Below are 19039 nucleotides of genomic sequence, written 5' to 3' on the forward strand. Positions count from 1 at the left end.
AAAAGTTGGTCCTGGCTGCCTGTAAGGGATTCTGTTGTGACCTGAACAATGGTTTGCCTTTTGTTTTCTGATTTAGTAAGTCTACCTTAAATCTAGTGTCTTCAGTATATGGTCTGATTTAAGAGCGGACACCCGGCATAGACAGACTGACAAAAAAATGCTAGTTGGTCAGATCAGTGAACTAGGAGAAGAATTTAAAGGATGTTTTGGTCCTCCTAAACTATTTAGAGCAGCCACTGAAATTAAGAAACTGCAAGTACTGCTTCTACTTTTACTCTTTAGTTTATTCCGTTTTGAAGCCACAGAAGATCACGAGACCATTACTACTGACGACTCTTTAATAGCTCTTTTCCACCTTTATAGTTCCAACAATGTTTTATTACAGCTCACTGAATTGCGTGTTTATCTAATCAGATGTTTGAACCATTCATTTCATCAGAAAACTGTATAAAAATGTGTCTCACATAATCAGCTTAAACTCCCCTGTCTCATCTGTGGCTGCAGGGAGAAGAGAAAATCTAATAATGTGGCCTGTCAGGTTCACTTGTCAGGTTCACTCAAACTAAACACAGTTGGATGTGACTCGGGTTTCTAGGTGCTGTCAAAACTCCAAAAATGCAAACAGAGCTGGTTTAGTTGATGGCAAGAACAGAGAATAATAATAATTTTAAAGTTAAAGCGAATATACTGAAAGAGACATGTAGTATTTATAGGGCAGAATCCAGACACTGAGTTACAAACAAAGGAAAACCTCTGCTTACACACCAAAGTCTGTTTGTAATAATTCTCCTCAGTTTTGTTCTGTAATGATCTTGTTTGCTGCCAGCAGTGCCACTGTATGTTCTCTCCCCTCCAGATGGCAGATATACGATTGGCCTGTGCTCAGTGTGGCAACAGTCTCTGGCACACTGTCTCTCTGTATGTGTGTGAGACCATTTCTGCACCATGGAAGTCTGGTATCCCATAACAACAATGTTACTGGATGGGACAACACCAGTATACACACACTGGATGGAACAAGTATCCCGCCTCCTGTTCCTTCCTGGTTGTTTGTTACTGCGGGACAAAGCCGTGTTTTATGTAGACGAAGGCTGAGACTGAGAAACGGGCTTGTGTTGGAGCCTGGAGCTGCTGCCAACCATGACTTTGTGCTTCTGTGGTCTGCTTCATCCCTAAAAGTCACAGCAATAAAAAGGATGTCTTTCTTCGGCTGTTTATTACCGTTTTAGTTTTATTCAGATTTAGACAGGGATGTTATATAAAGTTCAGCATATTGCTTTGTAAGTTCAGAAGCTGGGGCTTCATGTCTCATATATAGTATTTGACATATTTTTTCTCATGATAGTAACATTAGAAAAAGACTGAAGTTTGCCATGTTTAAAACAGTGTCCCACTTGGACACTTTGGACAGGCAAGATCAAAATAAAGATGTTTGGCCGTAATGTTCAAAACCAAACACAGCATATCAACACAAACACCTGATACCAACTATCAAACACGGTAGCGGAGGGATGATGAATTGGGCTTGTTTTAAAGCCACAGGACCTGGGCACCTTTCAGTCATCGAGTTAACTACAAACTTTTCTGTATGTCAAAGTATTCCAAATTCAAATATAAGGCCTTCTGTTTGGCAGCTAAAACTTGGGCCAAATTGGGTCATGCAACATCTGATTGAAATGTTAGAGCATGATCTTAAGAGAGCTGTGCGTAAACAAATGTCTGCAAACCTCAATGATGTGTTGGTCTCATTGTTTTCTCTGATATATATATATATCTTTTATCTGATTCCTGCAAAACTAAGGGAATTTAAGGCAACTAAGACAGTAAGCATCTCAGCATGTTAACAATATCAGCATGAGGATATCAGAGTACAATACTGGCTGTAGGCTTATATATGTGTTTGCAATAGTTTAATTCTAATAATAATAATAGTAAGAAGAAGAGTTCTAATTATGAAGCTTTGGCAGTGTTTGAGAATGTCTAGACTTCACGTGTGCACATTGCGGTTCGTTCCGATGGAGCTTTGGGGCTTCAGCTACATCTTAGTCTATTGACGCTTCAAGTATCCCACACTCTGAAAGCCCCACCTCTTGAAACAGTCTACCACTAGGAGTTAATCTCTAATTGGGCGAACAGCGTGGACAAGAGCAGGAAAAATGAGGGAGATAAATGCTAGAGAAAGATAATAAAAACATTTTACTGCCAAGTCCTCTTTACGTTTAATCCTTCAGGCTCACTTTTTCTTCCCACAGTCAATTTATTTCCTGCTTTGTTTCAAGAATTCATCCCACAAGACTTTCAGGAGAGAGGAGAGCAGACAAATAGAGAGGTGAAAGAGGTTAGAGACCGAAGGAGGGAGAATAAAATTCAGCCTGCTGCTAAGCTCAACCCCCCCCCCCCCCCCCCCCCCCCCCCCGAGTTTAAGGATCACTAGCATTGAGCAAGATCTGCTCCACAAATCCAGCATAATCCCTCTGCCACACTGTGACCACTTCCTCTTTGACAGAGGAGAGTGTGTGTGTGTGTTGGAGGGAGTGTGTTTGTGTGAAGCCGAGTGGAGTTCATGTATGTCATGTGCTCGAGGTAAATCTGCCTTGATTAGGCCTCTTTTATGTAGTTTCTTTTTCTTTTTTCTGGAGTGTTTCTTTCTAAATCACTGGGGAATTACAGGGCTTGAGCAGGTGTTTATATTTGTTATTTCAGATCCTCTCACATCTGAAACACGCATCCATGTCCTGGCCTTAGGCCTTGTTGTTACGGAGACTTTGTGGTTGACAGCGACTGAATTTGATGTTGTTCATTGGAACGTTGACAGCAAATACCACATGGTTAAATTGGACCTATCGGTGGGCTGAGCTTCAGTGCTCATAGCCTGAAACAGTCTGAAACTGAGGATTGATGACTTGTAAATATGCTGACTTCATTACAGGAAAGTTCCGTGTTTAACATGGGCATCCACTGAAACTGTATAGTTACATAGTCTAGATATGTGACAGAATAAAGGAAAAAATGCACAATAAGCTCCTTTAACGTGGATTGTGGAGACAAGTTCAAGAGATTTATGAGAAAAGCCTTCCATTTTTTCTGCCTTCCTCCATTTCTCTAATAATTGGTGTGCAGTCCCACAGGAGGCAGGGGAATAGTACTGATGGTGTTTAATACATTATCTGATCAATCACTCAGAAAAATAAGCAGCACTTAACACCATCTATTTGTAAATCACCGCCGCCAGCATTTCAGCTCCTGTGCAGTATGTTGGATGTGTGTAGGTGTGATGGTGAGAGGAGCAAGGTGGAGCTAGCTCCCGTCTGACCTCACTCTGACCCCAGGAAGGATGTAGCTGATGTCAGGAAGGAAGGGTTTAACATCTTCTTACAAGGACAGTAGGATCTCTCAGAGGGGGGTCTTTTGGCCCCAATTCATACCCCTGTTTGACCCAGACTCACTCTTTCTGACCCCTGTGTGTGCAAAGACACACACTTACACATGCACACAGCTCCATCTTTCATTCTTGTCTTTGTCAGCCTATTTGGGTCTTTCAGTGCTACCGTTTTGACAGGACAAAGAAGCTTTTCCTCCGTTGTTTATCATCTCCATCTTCCTCTCAGTGGTTCCTCCTCTTTAATCTCCTCCCAGGTTGCCTGTGAGGGCTTCCCTTTCTCTTATCCACCTCTAGATATTTATTACCTCTTAAGCCCCGGTCAGGCAAAAGCCCTCAGTGGCAGCTTGTAAACTGCATCTGTCTCCCTAATCTGACCAGTTGATTAGCTAAAGCTATCAGGTCGTCCCCTGCTCTCTCCTGCAGGTGACACAGGGGATTGATGGGCTTTTAAGTAACTCTCAGTCTGTTGTTTCTCTCTTTCCTCATTTTTCTCTCCAGTCTGTAACTGTAACTAAACTCTCCGACCTCCTGACAGGCACCTGATGGATCATTTCAGTCGTCCCTGAGGCACACTGTAACTGTGTAAATGCGTCACTTTTAAGCACAACACTTTTCTTGTCTTGTACTGTGCATAACATTAGAAAAAAATAATCATCACACATGTTATTAGTCTTCCACTTAGTTCTAGTATTGTGCTGAAGTGCCCTGAAAGTTGACATTAAGTTATCATGAGGTAGTAACAAAGTGCCATCATTAGCTGAAATTCAGAACTAATTGTCAAAGTAGCATGTTGATTTGCTACATTAAGGTAAATGTGCTAAAAATATGCTAATATCACACCCACGTTTCATCAGAGTGCTTACTGAAATTAGCATTCAGGTCAAAGCACCACCTGCTCTGTGATCACGGCCACACACCCACCTTTATTCTCTCTCATTTAGCTCTGTATTTCTCATGCCTGTCCTTAAATCGCTGCCTCCTTTCATTCCTTTGTGCTGCTCAATGGTGATAAAGTCCAGACCTCCATTAGTGAATCATGCTGAAGACTGGTTGTTTATTAAGTGTGACTCAATTTGGAGCAGCTGAACTGGCGCTGTGGCAGTAACACCACCTGGTCTATGTGCGTCTGTGTTGTGAAATTAAAAAGGGGGGGGGGGTAAAAAAAGCTGGCAAGCTGGAGCACAAGCAAGTAGCAAAAAGATGCACCAAAGCTGCAGCGATATCAGATCTGCCCTTCTGCCTGAAAAACAGGAATAGTTGTCAAAATGTTGTGACAACCTGTTTCCTGCAGCCTCTCGCTCTTTTGATCTGGTGGTTCTCTGCAAACACTGGTTGCGGCTTTTTCGGTACCTCCCATTGTGGCACAGCTTAACCTGGCAGCTGAACTTTCCATCAAATCAGTTTAGCTTTATTGTTTGGATCTTCTGCACCGCTGAGAGTAAAGAAAACAGACATCAATCACTCTGTTTGTCAGCGGGTTATTGGCAAAGTGAGCACGAGTGCTCGAACACATGGGGAGACAGCTGCTATAGCATGACATTTCCTCCAAGGGAATGTCCCTAACCTTGTCTTTTTTCCCTTCCTCGTGTCTGTATGTGCATTCATATCCTTACATATTTTACATATTGAAGGAGTGACTCAGCTAAAAAGGCTCCTGCAGAATTTATGAGGCCGCTGTGCTTTGCTCCCCTTTATGCTCGTCATAAGCATTTTCCACATCTATTTTTACTCCTTTAGCGTATCGATTCTTTGGAAAGCACGAGTCCAGAAGAAGGGGAAATGAGTCAAAGCATGTGTGCCCTCCTCCTCCAGTGTTCATTATTGATGACAGTGAGGTCAGTAAATAAGGCGGAGATGCAAGCTGGAGTGTTGGGTTATTTTAGAGCTGTAAAAAAAATGAACTGAAGAGCGTTTTTCATTTAATCCCCGTGGCTGCAGTGATGGACAAGCACTTAAGCAGGCTGCTGGTTCTGCCAGAATCACATCTACTTGCAGGAGGAAGGTAATAGGGAGCAGGGTGTCAAAATGCATTACGGCGAGCAGACAGATGGGCTCTGAGATCCGCCTCGGATTTGTGACCCAGCCGGGTATTGACCAGATAACAAAATAGGGACAGAAAGAAAAAGTCAGATAGAAGCTGGAGCAGACTGACAGAAATGAAGTGATTTAAGCAGATGGCTGACAGGTGTGAATACCACACTGGTGCAGCAATCTTGTTTTGTGGTGATGGATTTGCTGTTAAATGAAGATTGACATCTTACTGATACTGAGTCTCTGGGCAGAAGGCATGTGACCTGAGCCCCAGACAGAGCTGAGCAAATTTAGCTAAATCGGCTCTCTGTGTGATCGCGCTGTCGGCACATAAGCATCACGCCATCAACACATATTCCTCCATATGAAAACAAACTTGTCTGACCTTTTCCGATTCTGGTTGTAGCTGTAAACATGTTAGTGGGCGTTAACTCGGCCCAGATGTTGGAACCAAGGCAGAAAGTGGCATATGTTGGGATGGTAGCACAGGGCTGGGTGGAAACGGGGCCGTGACAGCCAGTCATTGTGCTTCGGTATTACACTGTCATTGTGTCAGTGTTGGGAGCAGACCCACGACAGATGCTCGACAGATAATAGAAGCGTTATCTCTGGATGTTCACTCAGTGACACACTGTTGCATGTAAATATGAACAAGGATTGCTTCAAAGAGAGAATCTCAGGTGAGCTAAATGTTATTAAGATCTGTGGAAAAGGCTTTGTCAGTGTGTGTCTGTGGAAAAGAAGGAGCGAGATTGCGATTTTGCTTATGAAACAAGAAAGCATATCCTTGGAGTAGAAATCTGTCTGTATGAGCGTATAATGAGACAGACATATTTCTCATTGAACCTGTAAAGCTTCTGCTGTCGGTGTAATGTAAAAGATTGCACACCTGCAGTTTTCATCAGATGCCATTTCTCCACAGCGGGGGTTTCATTATAGGATTCTCACCAGGCGGTGAAAATATTAGAAGGTGCATACAAATAATACCTATATCAAGTGTGTTACAGGCTTTGATGCCATAAAAAATACCTGTCACATGACCTGAATTCTAAAGTCAGCAACTCTGTTAACTCTGTTTGTGTTTGTAAGCACTCTACTCTGGACATGGCGATAGTTGCTTGCTCAAATATCTTTTCACAGATACTCATGGTTGAAGATGAATAATAACGACATTGCTGATCTCTATTCCTCATTAGCAGGTAAACATACAAATAACCATTGGTTGGTTGGTGGCCATGAATCTTCATAGATATTTATCTCCCACTTAAAGTCATTTTAATTTGTGTAATTAGAACAGTTAAACTCAGACTTAGGGTCTTTATGTGATAAGTAAACAGGGTAAGACGCCTATAAACAGAGAATGGACGGACAGGCTTGATGTTCTACTCGATCGATTCCTGACTTGTCAAAGAAGTCGACTGTGCCGGTGTTGTGCCAAAAAGTGATTGTCTGCCAAAAACTGATTTCCGGTATTTGCCAAAAACTGATTGCTCGTATTTAAACTGCTATAAGTAACTTGTTGGGCTATAATATGTGAAATATATGTCAAATGCATCCCTCATGGATGACATAAAGTCAACTTGAGCCACAAACAACATTCGTGTAACAAGGTAGAGTTGTAAAGATACTTGAAAAACAGATATTGTTTTAATTCTCTATATAACCCCTTTGTAAACCCTGTTCACCAAAGTCTATTTATGAACATAGGTAAAGATATTACACATAAAAAATACACAGAAACATTGGAAATCAGTTTTTGGCAGACAATCACTTTTTGGCACAACACCGGCTCAGGTGTGGATATGAAAAGTGGAGGTCAGTAGTTTTTTACTTTTAAACAAGTTTTTGACAGATTTCTAAAATATTTCTGTCTTCTTGTTTTTTGACAGAAGGTCTAATAATTTTTTAAGCACTATACTTATGTTAGTCCAGTCTCAAAACACAGTTAGCATTATTATTGCAACCTTTCAGGGAAATCTCAAGTCAGCAGTAATGTGTAGCCGTGTGCACAGCTGTAGTCTGTGTTTGTGTGTCGACTGTAATTGCTTGATTCAGCCATTCTGTACGTATGCAGATTTCCATTTTATGCTACAAGCTTCACGTGCCCCATCTGCTTAATGCGCCAGTTCATCATCTTGTCTAATCGAGGGTCTCCTTGACCGAAGCGATTCATAACCAGCTAACGGTGAATTTTGCTCGCTAATGGAATTTCCCACTTGTAAACAAATCGGTGAAATTGCCTTTCCGGCATGTTTTGACAATTAGATTACAGCGACTTCGTTGGATCTTATGGGATTATACACTTATGAATACTTATGATGTAAAATTGTAAGAAAAGGAGTTTGACAGTCCTAAAGTCGCACACTCTTTTGTGTTATTTGTGCTTAAATGTTTGCCATTCATTTTGGAAGAAAATTTAAATTTGAGTAAAGAATTATTTATTTCAAATTAATAATCAAGTATTACAATTTCACTAACGACTCTTTGTTCTATTTAGATCATATTTGGTAGGAAGTTGTCTTTATGTTATTAGTGTCATTGATCCAAATGTGTGTTTTTATTTATCTAATTATTTTATGGAACTAAAAATACTGCAGTTTTTCTGAATTTCTATCTACAAGTGAATATTTGGGGAACTCACGCCTCCGCAGAGCAGCTTTTGCTTCCTTAGAGCATCATCACACCCGTTTTGTTTCACCAGATTGTCTGAAAACAAACACATTTCAGTTTGTCTGAGACACTGTTGCGCTACATTGTTTGAGAATGTTATTTACAGAGGTCAGAAGCCTTTTTCACGATTTCCATAATGTCACCAAGCAGTTGGGGTCTAACTCAGATTCCCAGCAGAAACAAGGCTGCAGATCTGTCTAATCACCAGATGCCTGCTCTCTAATGCATAATGCATCAGGCTGTTATTACAAGTCTGCAGGGAAAACACAGCAGTGATTTACATTAATAATTCATCAAACCCCTGTGACATCAAAGTCTTAATGGAGGAGACCCTGCATTAAGATGCGCGTGTGTGTGTGTGTGTGATCATTAATGAAGTGGACCCTGGTGGCCTATGCTTGGCCTTTATTAGTGTGTCAGGTGGAGAGGTGGTAATAATGTGTTAAGTTAGTTTAAGATCAGAGAACAGACACTAAAACCAGGCTGGCGAACAGTCTTCATAGTCAAAGATGCTGAAAGTATAAAAGGATAAAAGTGAGTTCAGGGTTTGAAAGTTGTAGCCGCCTGTACTGATAATGTGACATTATCTGAAAAACCACTGTTTACTTTTCTCATTAGTTTTCTGCGTTTTCTAACGTGAGCTCACTGCGTCCTCAGATGACAGTGCGTCAGCGGCCAGCAGTATGGAGGTGACCGACCGCATCGCCTCCCTGGAGCAGAGGGTCCAGATGCAGGAGGATGAGATTCAGCTGCTCAAGTCCGCTCTAGCTGACGTGGTCCGCAGACTCAATGTGTCTGAAGAGCAGCAGGCCATGGGTGCACGCAGAGGACCCACCAAAGGTAACATACAGTCCAGCACAAAGCCTAGGGGCTTGCTATTATAGTATATGCATCACACACAGACTGGCTTGCACACGTGGTTTTTCAGGACTCTTGGGTCTGTTTTTCCACTCTGACCTGTCGATGCTGATCTTCAAATCCCGCTAGTTTTCTTTCATCTGACTCATCGCTCTCCTCTCCTTCCTGTCCCATCTTCTCTTGGACTGTGTTGTCTTGTTGAATGCTTTTGCCTTACATGTATAGACCCCGCTATGATGAGAAAATCTCCCTCAGCAGACAGCAATGTTGGGAAGCCAGGTAGGCTCACTGTGTAGCCTGACTGCACTAACCAGACCTGGTATTGTGTCACTGCCTGCCCTGCTACTATTATCCTAAATATATAGTATTTCACCAGGAAATGCACAGTTGCATTCAATACGGCTCACTGCACTGTGATCCGAGTTTGAAGACAGATCTTTGTGGGAATTTGTGTCAGCACAAAAACTGTTTTATGAGGTTTTGTTTGATAAGAGCCAGGCTAGCGTTCTCCTTTGTTTCCTGTCTTTCTGGTAAGCTCACTAGCTGCTGGCTGTAGCTTCCCACTGAACAGAGGCTGTATTGATTTTCACAACTCTCTCTCTGGAATGAAAAGGAATAAGAAAGCATCCCAACCTATTCGGCTGAGGTGTAGAGTTAAATCAACACCTCCCTGACACAGGCTCAGTTTATTTTCCAAAGTCCAGAATGTGATTCACCTTCACGAATGGTTTTATCATAAGTCAAAGGCACAGTTGCTAAACCTTAAAATGCCTCACTCTGATGATCTCTCCACCTGGTGTCACACAGCTGCATGCTCTTCTCATCTGTGCTGAAAACATTGCATAAACTTTAAAAAAAGCGAGCCCCAGAGAGTGATAAAAGGTAGACTTTTTTCACATGTTTTTTGCATTTTTATTGCTTAACAATACTGCATGCATCGATTTTTCAGTGGAGATGTGTAAACTTTGGTCATGAAATCGTGCTGTCACTCCTGAGGCTGATAAAGGCTGCATGGGAAATCAGCTGCACTTCATGTGTTTCAAGTCCTCACATGTGCTTTAGAGTAATGAAGCAAAAGCAGATTAGGATTCTTAGCTGCTGACAGCTCCATTCTCAGGAGTGAGTCTGGACGGATGGAGTTTCAGTTTGATTGGGGAAGTGGAGGATGACTCGGACTCATTGTTCCCCACCAGCAGTCTGCTTTCCCTCGACTGAAGCACAGTGATCTGATTCAGAAAGTTTAACCCAGTCGGGCTGACTGCATGTGGACAATCGTGTACACAGAGGAGCACATGCATTTGTCTTCTTTGACATGCTAACAAAATTACAAACCTCGTTTTGCCCCTGCTGCGTAATTACTACATGAAAGATAACAGAGGGAGTGTGTGCACAGGCCTGAGTATCAATGTGTGTCTGGATGAAGCAGTGTCTATTAAATATTTATCACTGCAGATAAAGCTGCAGCTTGGATCTGTTAGTCTATGCTGCCTGAATGAATTGTGTGTGTGCGTGCGTGTGCGTCGGTGGGTGGGTGTGTGTGTCAGTTTTTCTGATACCACTCCATTTTCTACAAACTGTATTCCATCTCAATGAGAAACCTTTAAAACAATTACATTTAAATTTAGTTTACTTGTTTATATATAATCACTTAATCTTCTCCCTCTTTTTTAACCTGAAGATATAAAACACTGTGCAGTTATTTCCCATCTCTGAACCCTCACATTGGAATTATATTTACATTTGGGAAACAAAACCCTGAAAGTCAAACTACGCTCACTGGCCAGTTCATTAGTTACCCCTTGCTAGTACCGGGTTGGAGCACATTTTGTCTTCAAAGCTGCCTTAATGGTATGAATCCAACAATTCCATATTGATTTGGAATCTGCTGCACATCCGTAATTGGAATCTCCCCGTCCACCACATCCCAAAGGAGGACCCTAACATCCTATCCAAATATCACAGCGGAATAGGCAACGCTTTTTCAGTAATCTTTTGCCCAGTGTTGGTGAGCCTGAGTGAACTGTAGCCTCAGTTTCTTATTCTTCACTAACAAGATTGGTAACTGGTGTGGTCTTCTGCTACTGTAGCCCATCTGCTTCAAGGTTGTGTGTTCAGGGATGTTTCCTTCTTCATGCCTTTGTTGAGTTACTGTTGCATTCCTATCAGCTTGAAGCAGTCTGACCGTTCTTCTCTGACCTCAGGCATCAATGAGGCATTTTCACCCAGGAGCCTGAAGCTCATTGGACACTTTCTATTTTTCAGGCCATTCTCTGTAACACTAAAGGTGGTTGCGTGGCATAATCGCAGCAGATGAGCAGTTTCTCAAACCGACCAATGAGTCAAGGTCATGCATTGAGCTACTGCCAAGTGATTGGCTGGTTAGATATTTGTGTTAACAAGCAGTTGAGCAAGTGTATCTAATGAAATGACCAGTGAGTATATACTGTGTATATTAAATGACACAAACGTGTCTAGGCCAGTGGCAACCCTGGGGGCATTTTTGGGAAAACCAGCACTACTGTACATTTCATTTATCCGTGTTTCTACAAAAACATGAAGAAATATTTCAATAAATCCATGACATGGCAGCGCATGGTTTGACTCGGCATGGCATGTGTCCAGGACTTATCAATCCTCAGCTCCTTTTGCCCCAGCAGGAAGCCCCCCCACCCCCACCCTCCCCAAACCCATGGTCACTCTAAGAAAAAAGTAATTTTCACATGTTGAGAGTTCAGCTAAAAGCAAAGTAAACTATCTTCAAATCAAGAATTCTGAGTTTAATTGTTTGTTGACTCCAAATTCAATGAATGTGTAGACAAATAACCGAGGTGGCAGTACATACAGCATTATTTTAAATACACTACAGGTGCTGACTCTGATACTGGTTCTTTCTGAACGCGTCATGTCGTCCTCTTTCTTCCAGCCAGGCCAATGATCGCCACCCTGCCGTTACGGCCCACAGTAAACAACGGGACCGTCCTACCAAAGAAAGGCAGCGGGACTCTGCCATCCCCATCTGGATCTGGATCCAGGAAGGACACCAGCGCGCCAGCCAACAAGACGTAAGGAAACCCAGTATGACTGTAAATGTATTTGAGCATTTTTTTCCTCTGCTCTTCTTTGTCTGTTCATTATAATCGATTTTAAGGAGGCTATCGGCATTTCTGGAAACCTTTTGCTTCCTTAGAGCAACTTGAAGGTGTGGACTGTCAGAGTCAGCAGATTTTGTCTTGTTTTTCTACAAAATCCCAAGCGTCATTAAAACCGCTGGAATGATTTATTGTTCTTCACCCCAGAAGTTTTATGTGTCTCGACATTTCTTCCCTCATGTCTGCCTGTGCCACGCCAGGTCATTTCAACCATAAATCGTCACATTTCTGGCTTTTTATCATCCACACACATTGACATTTAACAGCCCTGATAAAGGGAGACGAAGCATTTTCATCATCTGCTGCTCTGTGTTCTTTGTGCGTCCGTGCGTTTACAGGTGAATATGGAGTGCAGGTTATCAATCTTGCCTGCCAGCATAACAATCGCCTTTCCCCATTCTCTGATGACATTAACTAAATCAGATGAAGCTTGGCACACAGCAGGGGCCTGCTCCAGTCCACGCAAATGTTAACTCTGCTTCTCCGCCTCTCTTTTAGAAGTATTAAACTCAGGAGCTCAAGCTTTGACACTGAAAATATCTTTTTTTAAATGTATATTTCATTATATATATATCCAACCCTGAATAGTCATAGTTTTAGGGTTGTCTAGTTCCAGGCTTGGCATCGTGACATGAAACAGCACTTTCTTAGTTGAAGGATGATGAGTGGCACTGGAGACTAATGATTAGCCCAACTGTTTTTACTTGTTATGTTGGCATGGCTGTGAATCAGTGTTATGGGTCTCTTGCTACTTGTTAGGGAAAATCAAATCCATCTTCCCTGTGGAGGCAACGTCAGGCTAAAGATGGAAATAGAGTGAACGCTGATAACACAATAGCAGCAAATCTTATACCCCTTAAAGTCTTTAGTTTTTAGTTGTATTCCAAGATAGAGTTATTTCTCATCAGATATCTCTTCCGTGTAGTCTCCTGTATTGTGCTGGGTCCTTCCCATCTTTTTCCTGTCTTCATTGTCTGTCTCTGATTATATGTCGTTTCCCACTGTGATGCATTCTGTTTATGTCTCATTCACCTATGTTGTTATGTCCTGCCACTCTGTCCAGTTTCTCCTCCCTGTCTCGTTCCTCCAGAATTCTCTATCTGCCCCTCAGGTGAGACTATCACCACGTTACAGTATGCTGTAGATTTATACAGCGCTTAACTGATCTAACACATGCTTAACTTGATCTCCAGTTTTTAAAATTGCTCACTAAATTATATGAATTTTTTTTTTATTCGGTGTGATTAATCATATGTTTTTTAAGTCTTTGGTGCAGTGTGTGTGTTATTTGCTGTGCCTGTGTGGGATTACTTAAACTGCAGACTGATCACAATCCCATCAGCACTGGTGTACACAGAACAGCCTTCAAAGCCCTGTGGTCCAATTACTGTGATTCCTCATGGGATAACGCGGCAAACAACGGTGTCTCTCTTTCTCTCACTCTTCTTTCCATCCTGTTCTCTTCTTTAATGAACAAACACACACAGAAGTTATCCCAGAAGGGATAACAGCCACCGGCCAGTTTTAGAATTTGAATAGACTTTCCTCCCATAGGGTGGATTAGGTGACTCGGCCTGCTGGTCATTGGATTGCTGATGGAGCCTTTTTATTGTTGTGAATGGGCAGGCTGCCGGCACCACCAATATGCAGATTTACAGAGGTCTGTGCAAATGCTGTGGTTATTATAATCACAGAGGAGTAAACACAGTAAAACTCTGAGGAAACGGCACTGTGCGGTTTTGTAAAAAGTTGTTTCTTTCTTCTTCCCAACTTTTATTGGACCTGATGTCCTCAACTTTCCTGTTTTGCTGTTAGTGAGGTAGCAGTGTTTGCTAAGCAGGCCCAATGATCAGTGGTTCTTCACACTGGGCTGCAAGGACCCTCTGCAGGTTAACAACCGATAACCATTCTCAAGGTGTAACAAACCTCTACTGCTGCTGAACAGTTTGACCTCCTAGTGAATGGAGATGGCGTGAGTAAATGAACATCTCTATTCATGCTACCATTATAAAGGTGTCCCTGGATGATGTCCTTGCCTGAAAGGGGTGCATGGCCCCAAAAAGTTTGAGCTTTAATAATCTTCTAAGAAAGATGCTTCGAGTCCTGAAAGGTGTTCTTAATCTCCTCAAACAACTTTGCTCATACTGCTTACTTGTAATCAGTAATACTAATATTACATAATATTCACACACTCTGATAGGAGCATCTCAGGGTTCAGTATTTTACCTAAGGATACTTCAGCATCCAGGCTGGAGGCTCAAACCACCAACCTTTCAATTAGTGCACAGCCGCTCTACATCCTGAGCCACAGCCAGGAGGTAGAGCGGGGATAAAGCTATTCTAGTACTTAAGTTGTGTAGTAATGCAGCAAAAGCAGCAACAAGCAGGGTTTATTTATGTAATGAATTAATCCAGAATTAAATTAATCTGTATTACTTAGTATTTAGCCGTCTGCCAGCTTTGCCCTATTTGTGAGTGGCCGGTTGTCTCTAGGTGCCAGACGGGGACAAATCTGAGCTGATTAAGGGGGGGAAAATGTATACATCTGGATGAAAACTTTACCAGATGGCATTTTCAGAAAAAGCAGCATCCGGTAAGTTTTGTGACCTATTTCTTGTGACTTTGTCTTCCATCCTTTTAATCACAGCACTGTGAGGAGAGCCAATTCTAATGAACAAATGGGGACACTCAATCGGAAAGATTCAGGTGACTCCAAGGGCAACCGAACCCGAGCCGGATCCACCGGAAGCAACTCCAGCGGCAAAAGGAGTGACAGGTTAGGCAGAACCGGCAGTGAATCAGTTTTTCTCCATTCGGCGCCACATGGAAGCTAAGATGTATAACAATGTTTGTGTTTTGCAAACCAGAAACTACAAGGTTTTTCTTATAAGGCTCTTTCAAATTAAAACATACAGTAGCGATGGTTTACCCAAAGTTGGGGTGCTGATTGACAGCTGTCTGTTTACTCGTTTACTTTGCAGCAAACAGAGGGACCCAGTGTTCAATGCAGGTAAGAAGCATCTCCTTTATGGCTGTCTGGCCTTGATGACTATGGGTTTCCAAGCTATGGTCCAACTCATTGAGAGCCATTACTACGGAAGCGTAGAGCTGCCACCCAGGCAAAAGAAAAATACAAGTGTATCACGTTATAACGTGAAAGGTTTATTGTTCTAACAAGATACTTTTCCTGTTTGTACAATATACTATCATGTTTGTACAATATACTTTTCACGTTTGAACAACATAATATCACGTTATTACAATATACATAATTATCACGTTCGTACAATATAATTATCACGTTCGTACAATATAATATTTATATTGTACGAACGTGATAATTATATTGTACGAACGTGATCATATATTGTACAAACGTAAAAAAAAATACCATTACAATAACATTTTTTATTGTAAGAACGTAAAACGTGTTGCATTCGGAAACCCAAATCCATGGTAGTTGTGGAGAGTGCACGCTCGTCAGAACTGGCACTTAACTTTGAATGCCCTGCTTTCAACATGGACACAAACACTGATAGCCCACTTCTGAGATTTCTTCGGAATCGTGGTGTACCTGAGGACTGTCTCTTACGAATGCTACAAGAACACGTAAGTGCACTCTTGAGGGGGAAACTTGTAAAACTCGCTTTTTACGAAGTTACAGCGTCTAAAAATGTGACATATTGCTAAGTTAGCAACCACAGCGGTTTTCGCTTCTCTCGCTTTGACTGCGTAAGGACGTAACGGTAGGCTGCATTGGTGTGGATCTTTAATATGGAATGGAAAATGTAAAACAAATTAACCCGCTGTATAAAACTGGGTCGTTGTATGACCACATGTTACTACTTAACCCGTATGCAGATTCCAGGTTTCTTAAATATATCGCTATATTATGTGATGCACAATGTTTCCTTGTTTATCTAAAAACAAATGAATTAAACTGTGTTTATATTGATATTTGTCTTCAATTAAAAAAAAACAGTGAGTTCAACCCTTTGTGCTCTGTGCAACTGAAAGATACGTGAATACTAATTTACTTTTTCAAAGGTGGGCGTTGTATATACTGTAATATTTCTATTAATAACATGTTAGAGAATCTCATTAATGTTGCTGCCATAGAGAGAGGAAAAGAATAAATGCTAAATATTGATGGCTGCCACTAAAATAATAACAGACAATTATCAAAACACATGTGAAATTTACATACATTTTTTTAGTGAGGTACCTCATGTGGTGTGGCAGCAGGTATACCTTGTACTTCTGTATAGTAATAAATATCCCTGTTATTACAGATTGATGCCACAGTGATTGATTTCATGGATGACAAGACCCTGTCTGATTACATCCCAACATATGGTGACCGGATAGCTGCCAGACGGTTCTGCTTGGAAAACAGTGGTGCAAGTACTAAGGAATCAAGAAAAAACTCATTGCTCGAAAAATTGAAGGAAAAGATGGGAATCAATGAAAATGAGAAGAAACCTGATCATGAGGAGGCATTTGTTTCTAAGAGAAAAAGAACATATGCAAAAAACAACAAATGGGCTGAGAAAAAGACACGAAAAATTGAGTTAGGGTGGATCCATGAAGGTAAGCAAGTGAGAAAGCGCAGAGGAGGAGGAACAAGGACCTTTGATGTGCCCAAAGACTCCAAAAAAGCTGACATATTACAGTATGCTAAAGATCTTTTCTTTCCAAGTGGAAAAAGCAAATTTGGAAGATGGGAAGTGTTCAGTCATGACATATTAGACTATCAGGAAGAGGCCGTATTTGATGAAGATGTCACAGTTGGAGAACTCTATTCAGCACTTAAAATGGGAATGTTGAGATTTTACTTGTGCACAAGAAGATTTTCCAATGATGAAGATGATGAAGAAGTTTATGATAGAGGGAAAACACATGTAAACAATGTTACACAACTGACTGACTCACATCAAGGAGATGAAGAAGCTTCTCACACTGTTGTGATCTCATCATCAGAATCTAGGAATGCTGATGAAGATGTATTATTAGACACATCTGAGGTAATGATTGGACCCTACCTTGGAGAGCCTCTGCCTTGTCAACTTGATGACACTGTAATAGATGAACCATTCCTGCAGTTTGAGGAAGATGATCTGGTCATCACATCCATTACACTTCCTCCAACAAACACAGCAGTCAGTAGTCCAGAAACATCTATAAGCAATGAAGCAATAAGCTCTGCAGGATCATATGATGTTGTCTGTGTTACCATCAAACTTCACAGGGTTACTATTCTGGAGGAGATGATCAGCCAGTTCAAAGATCCAACACTCCTCATACACCCTCTAAAATACACCTACATTGATGAAAAAGGAGCTGACGCAGATGGCGTATCAAGAGATGTGTATGCTGCATTTTGGTCAGAGTTTGTGGACAACACAGCTGAAGGAGAGGAGTTCAGAGTGCCATCACTGTCTCCTAAATGGCAGGAAGAAGAGTGGAAATCCATGGGTAGAATTTTACTGAAGGGATTTCAAGACCATGGATATTTCCCTTGTCGCCTTGCTCCTGTTTTCACAGTGGCACTCATCTTCGGTGAGAATCAAGTATCAGATGATCTGCTGTTTGAAAGTCTTCTCTTTTACCTAAGTCAATCAGATAGGGATCTGATAACAAGGGCACTAAAAGAAGATCTTTCAGATGAAGACAGGGATGAAGTGCTGGATCTCATGGATCGCCTGGATGTATCAGTGCTTCCAACCAAAGAGAACTTAAAAGGCCTTCTTCTGAAAGTCGCACACAAACAATTAATCCAAAAACCAGCATATGCCGCAGAGAAAATGTCCTTAGTTGCAAGCTACTTCCTAAAAGAAGCTTTTCAAAGCCCACAAGATGTCCTACAAATGTATGAGGATAAAAAGCCAACAACGAGAAAGCTTTTGAAGTTGCTTACTGCCTCTCCCACCACTCAAGCAGAGAAGCAGAGCTTCAGATTTCTGCACCAGTACATCAGAGGACTTGACGATACAGGGCTCAGAAGGATGTTCAGGTTTCTTACTGGGTCAGATGTCATCTGTGTTGACAAGGTTGAGGTACTGTTCACGCCTGTGGATGGACTGGCACGACGACCTGTGGCACACACATGCGGCCCTCTTCTGGAACTACCATGGACATACACGTCCTACCCAGAACTACGAAATGAACTGAACAATGTTTTGGCTGCTAAAAGCTCTTATGAGTTCAGCATAGCTTGATTAAAGTCCATCATGTTTAAACCAAAGAATGAAAGGTTTGCACTAACAATGACTGGCTATGAAGCTCTAAAGTTTGTTAAACCCACAAACAGGGAACACATCATTGTATAAAAAAAGAAAGAGCTTAAATTTCAGGGAAGTGTTTTATTTCATATTTGAATTTATTTTCAAAAATTGTGGATAACATCAATTTGTTTCCACCATGAAAAATGTAAATTTCAGTTTAAATTTTCATACTTAAAAGTTTTACTAGTTTAAATGTTAACTAATTATGTTTAATAAGTTCATATGGTTAGCAGCAAGTGGTGAACTATGCTTATTATTAGTTCTTATCATGTGTCAAGGTCCTTTTCCACAGGTCTGTGGTGCAGTTTTGTAGGATACAAGATGTCTGCTAGAGGGGATGTTTTGTTTAGTAATAATTCAAAAGACTTAATATTAATTATTTTCAAGTATATTTTTTTTACCTTTCCACCAGTCATTTGTTTAGAACATATTTTAAGGGAATAACTTTGGAAGGCAATGTGTTTGATGCAATAGTTGACTGGAATAAAAGACAGAAAATTGGCACATAAGTTAAGTTTTGTAGTGTTTATCAAGAGTCCGTGTTTTCTTCTCCTTGAACACAAATAAAAGGGAGGTTAACATCTAACACTATTTGTTAATTATTAAATAATGCAGAATTTGTACATTTACCAGTTTACAAGAAACTGTTCGTGGATGAATAGCAG

At 41.2% G+C, this 19039-nt stretch overlaps 1 protein-coding gene and 1 long non-coding RNA gene across 12 annotated transcripts in view; one reads left to right on the forward strand and one right to left on the reverse strand.

The window, feature by feature from the left end:
* eml1 (EMAP like 1) overlaps nt 1-19039 on the forward strand; it is a 59526-nt gene that overhangs the window by 21955 nt on the left and 18532 nt on the right. For 4 of the 11 annotated variants that reach the window (XM_026151054.1, XM_026151049.1, XM_026151051.1 and 1 more), the window contains exons 2-7: nt 8741-8923; nt 9167-9220; nt 11865-12003; nt 13154-13201; nt 14738-14866; nt 15072-15100. In XM_026151054.1, coding sequence (XP_026006839.1) covers nt 8741-8923; nt 9167-9220; nt 11865-12003; nt 13154-13201; nt 14738-14866; nt 15072-15100 — 582 coding nt within the window. The other 7 variants (XM_026151053.1, XM_026151055.1, XM_026151056.1 and 4 more) reach the window with 7 other exon arrangements.
* Nucleotides 8474-8751, reverse strand: LOC113011549 (uncharacterized). Its single transcript, XR_003270568.1, has 2 exons — nt 8690-8751; nt 8474-8595 (listed from the first exon to the last, which is right to left on the reverse strand). It is a non-coding gene; the product is annotated as an uncharacterized LOC113011549 (long non-coding RNA).

This window comes from Astatotilapia calliptera, chromosome 19 (genome assembly GCF_900246225.1).
Source record: "Astatotilapia calliptera chromosome 19, fAstCal1.2, whole genome shotgun sequence".
Classification (NCBI taxonomy): Eukaryota; Metazoa; Chordata; class Actinopteri; order Cichliformes; family Cichlidae; genus Astatotilapia; species Astatotilapia calliptera.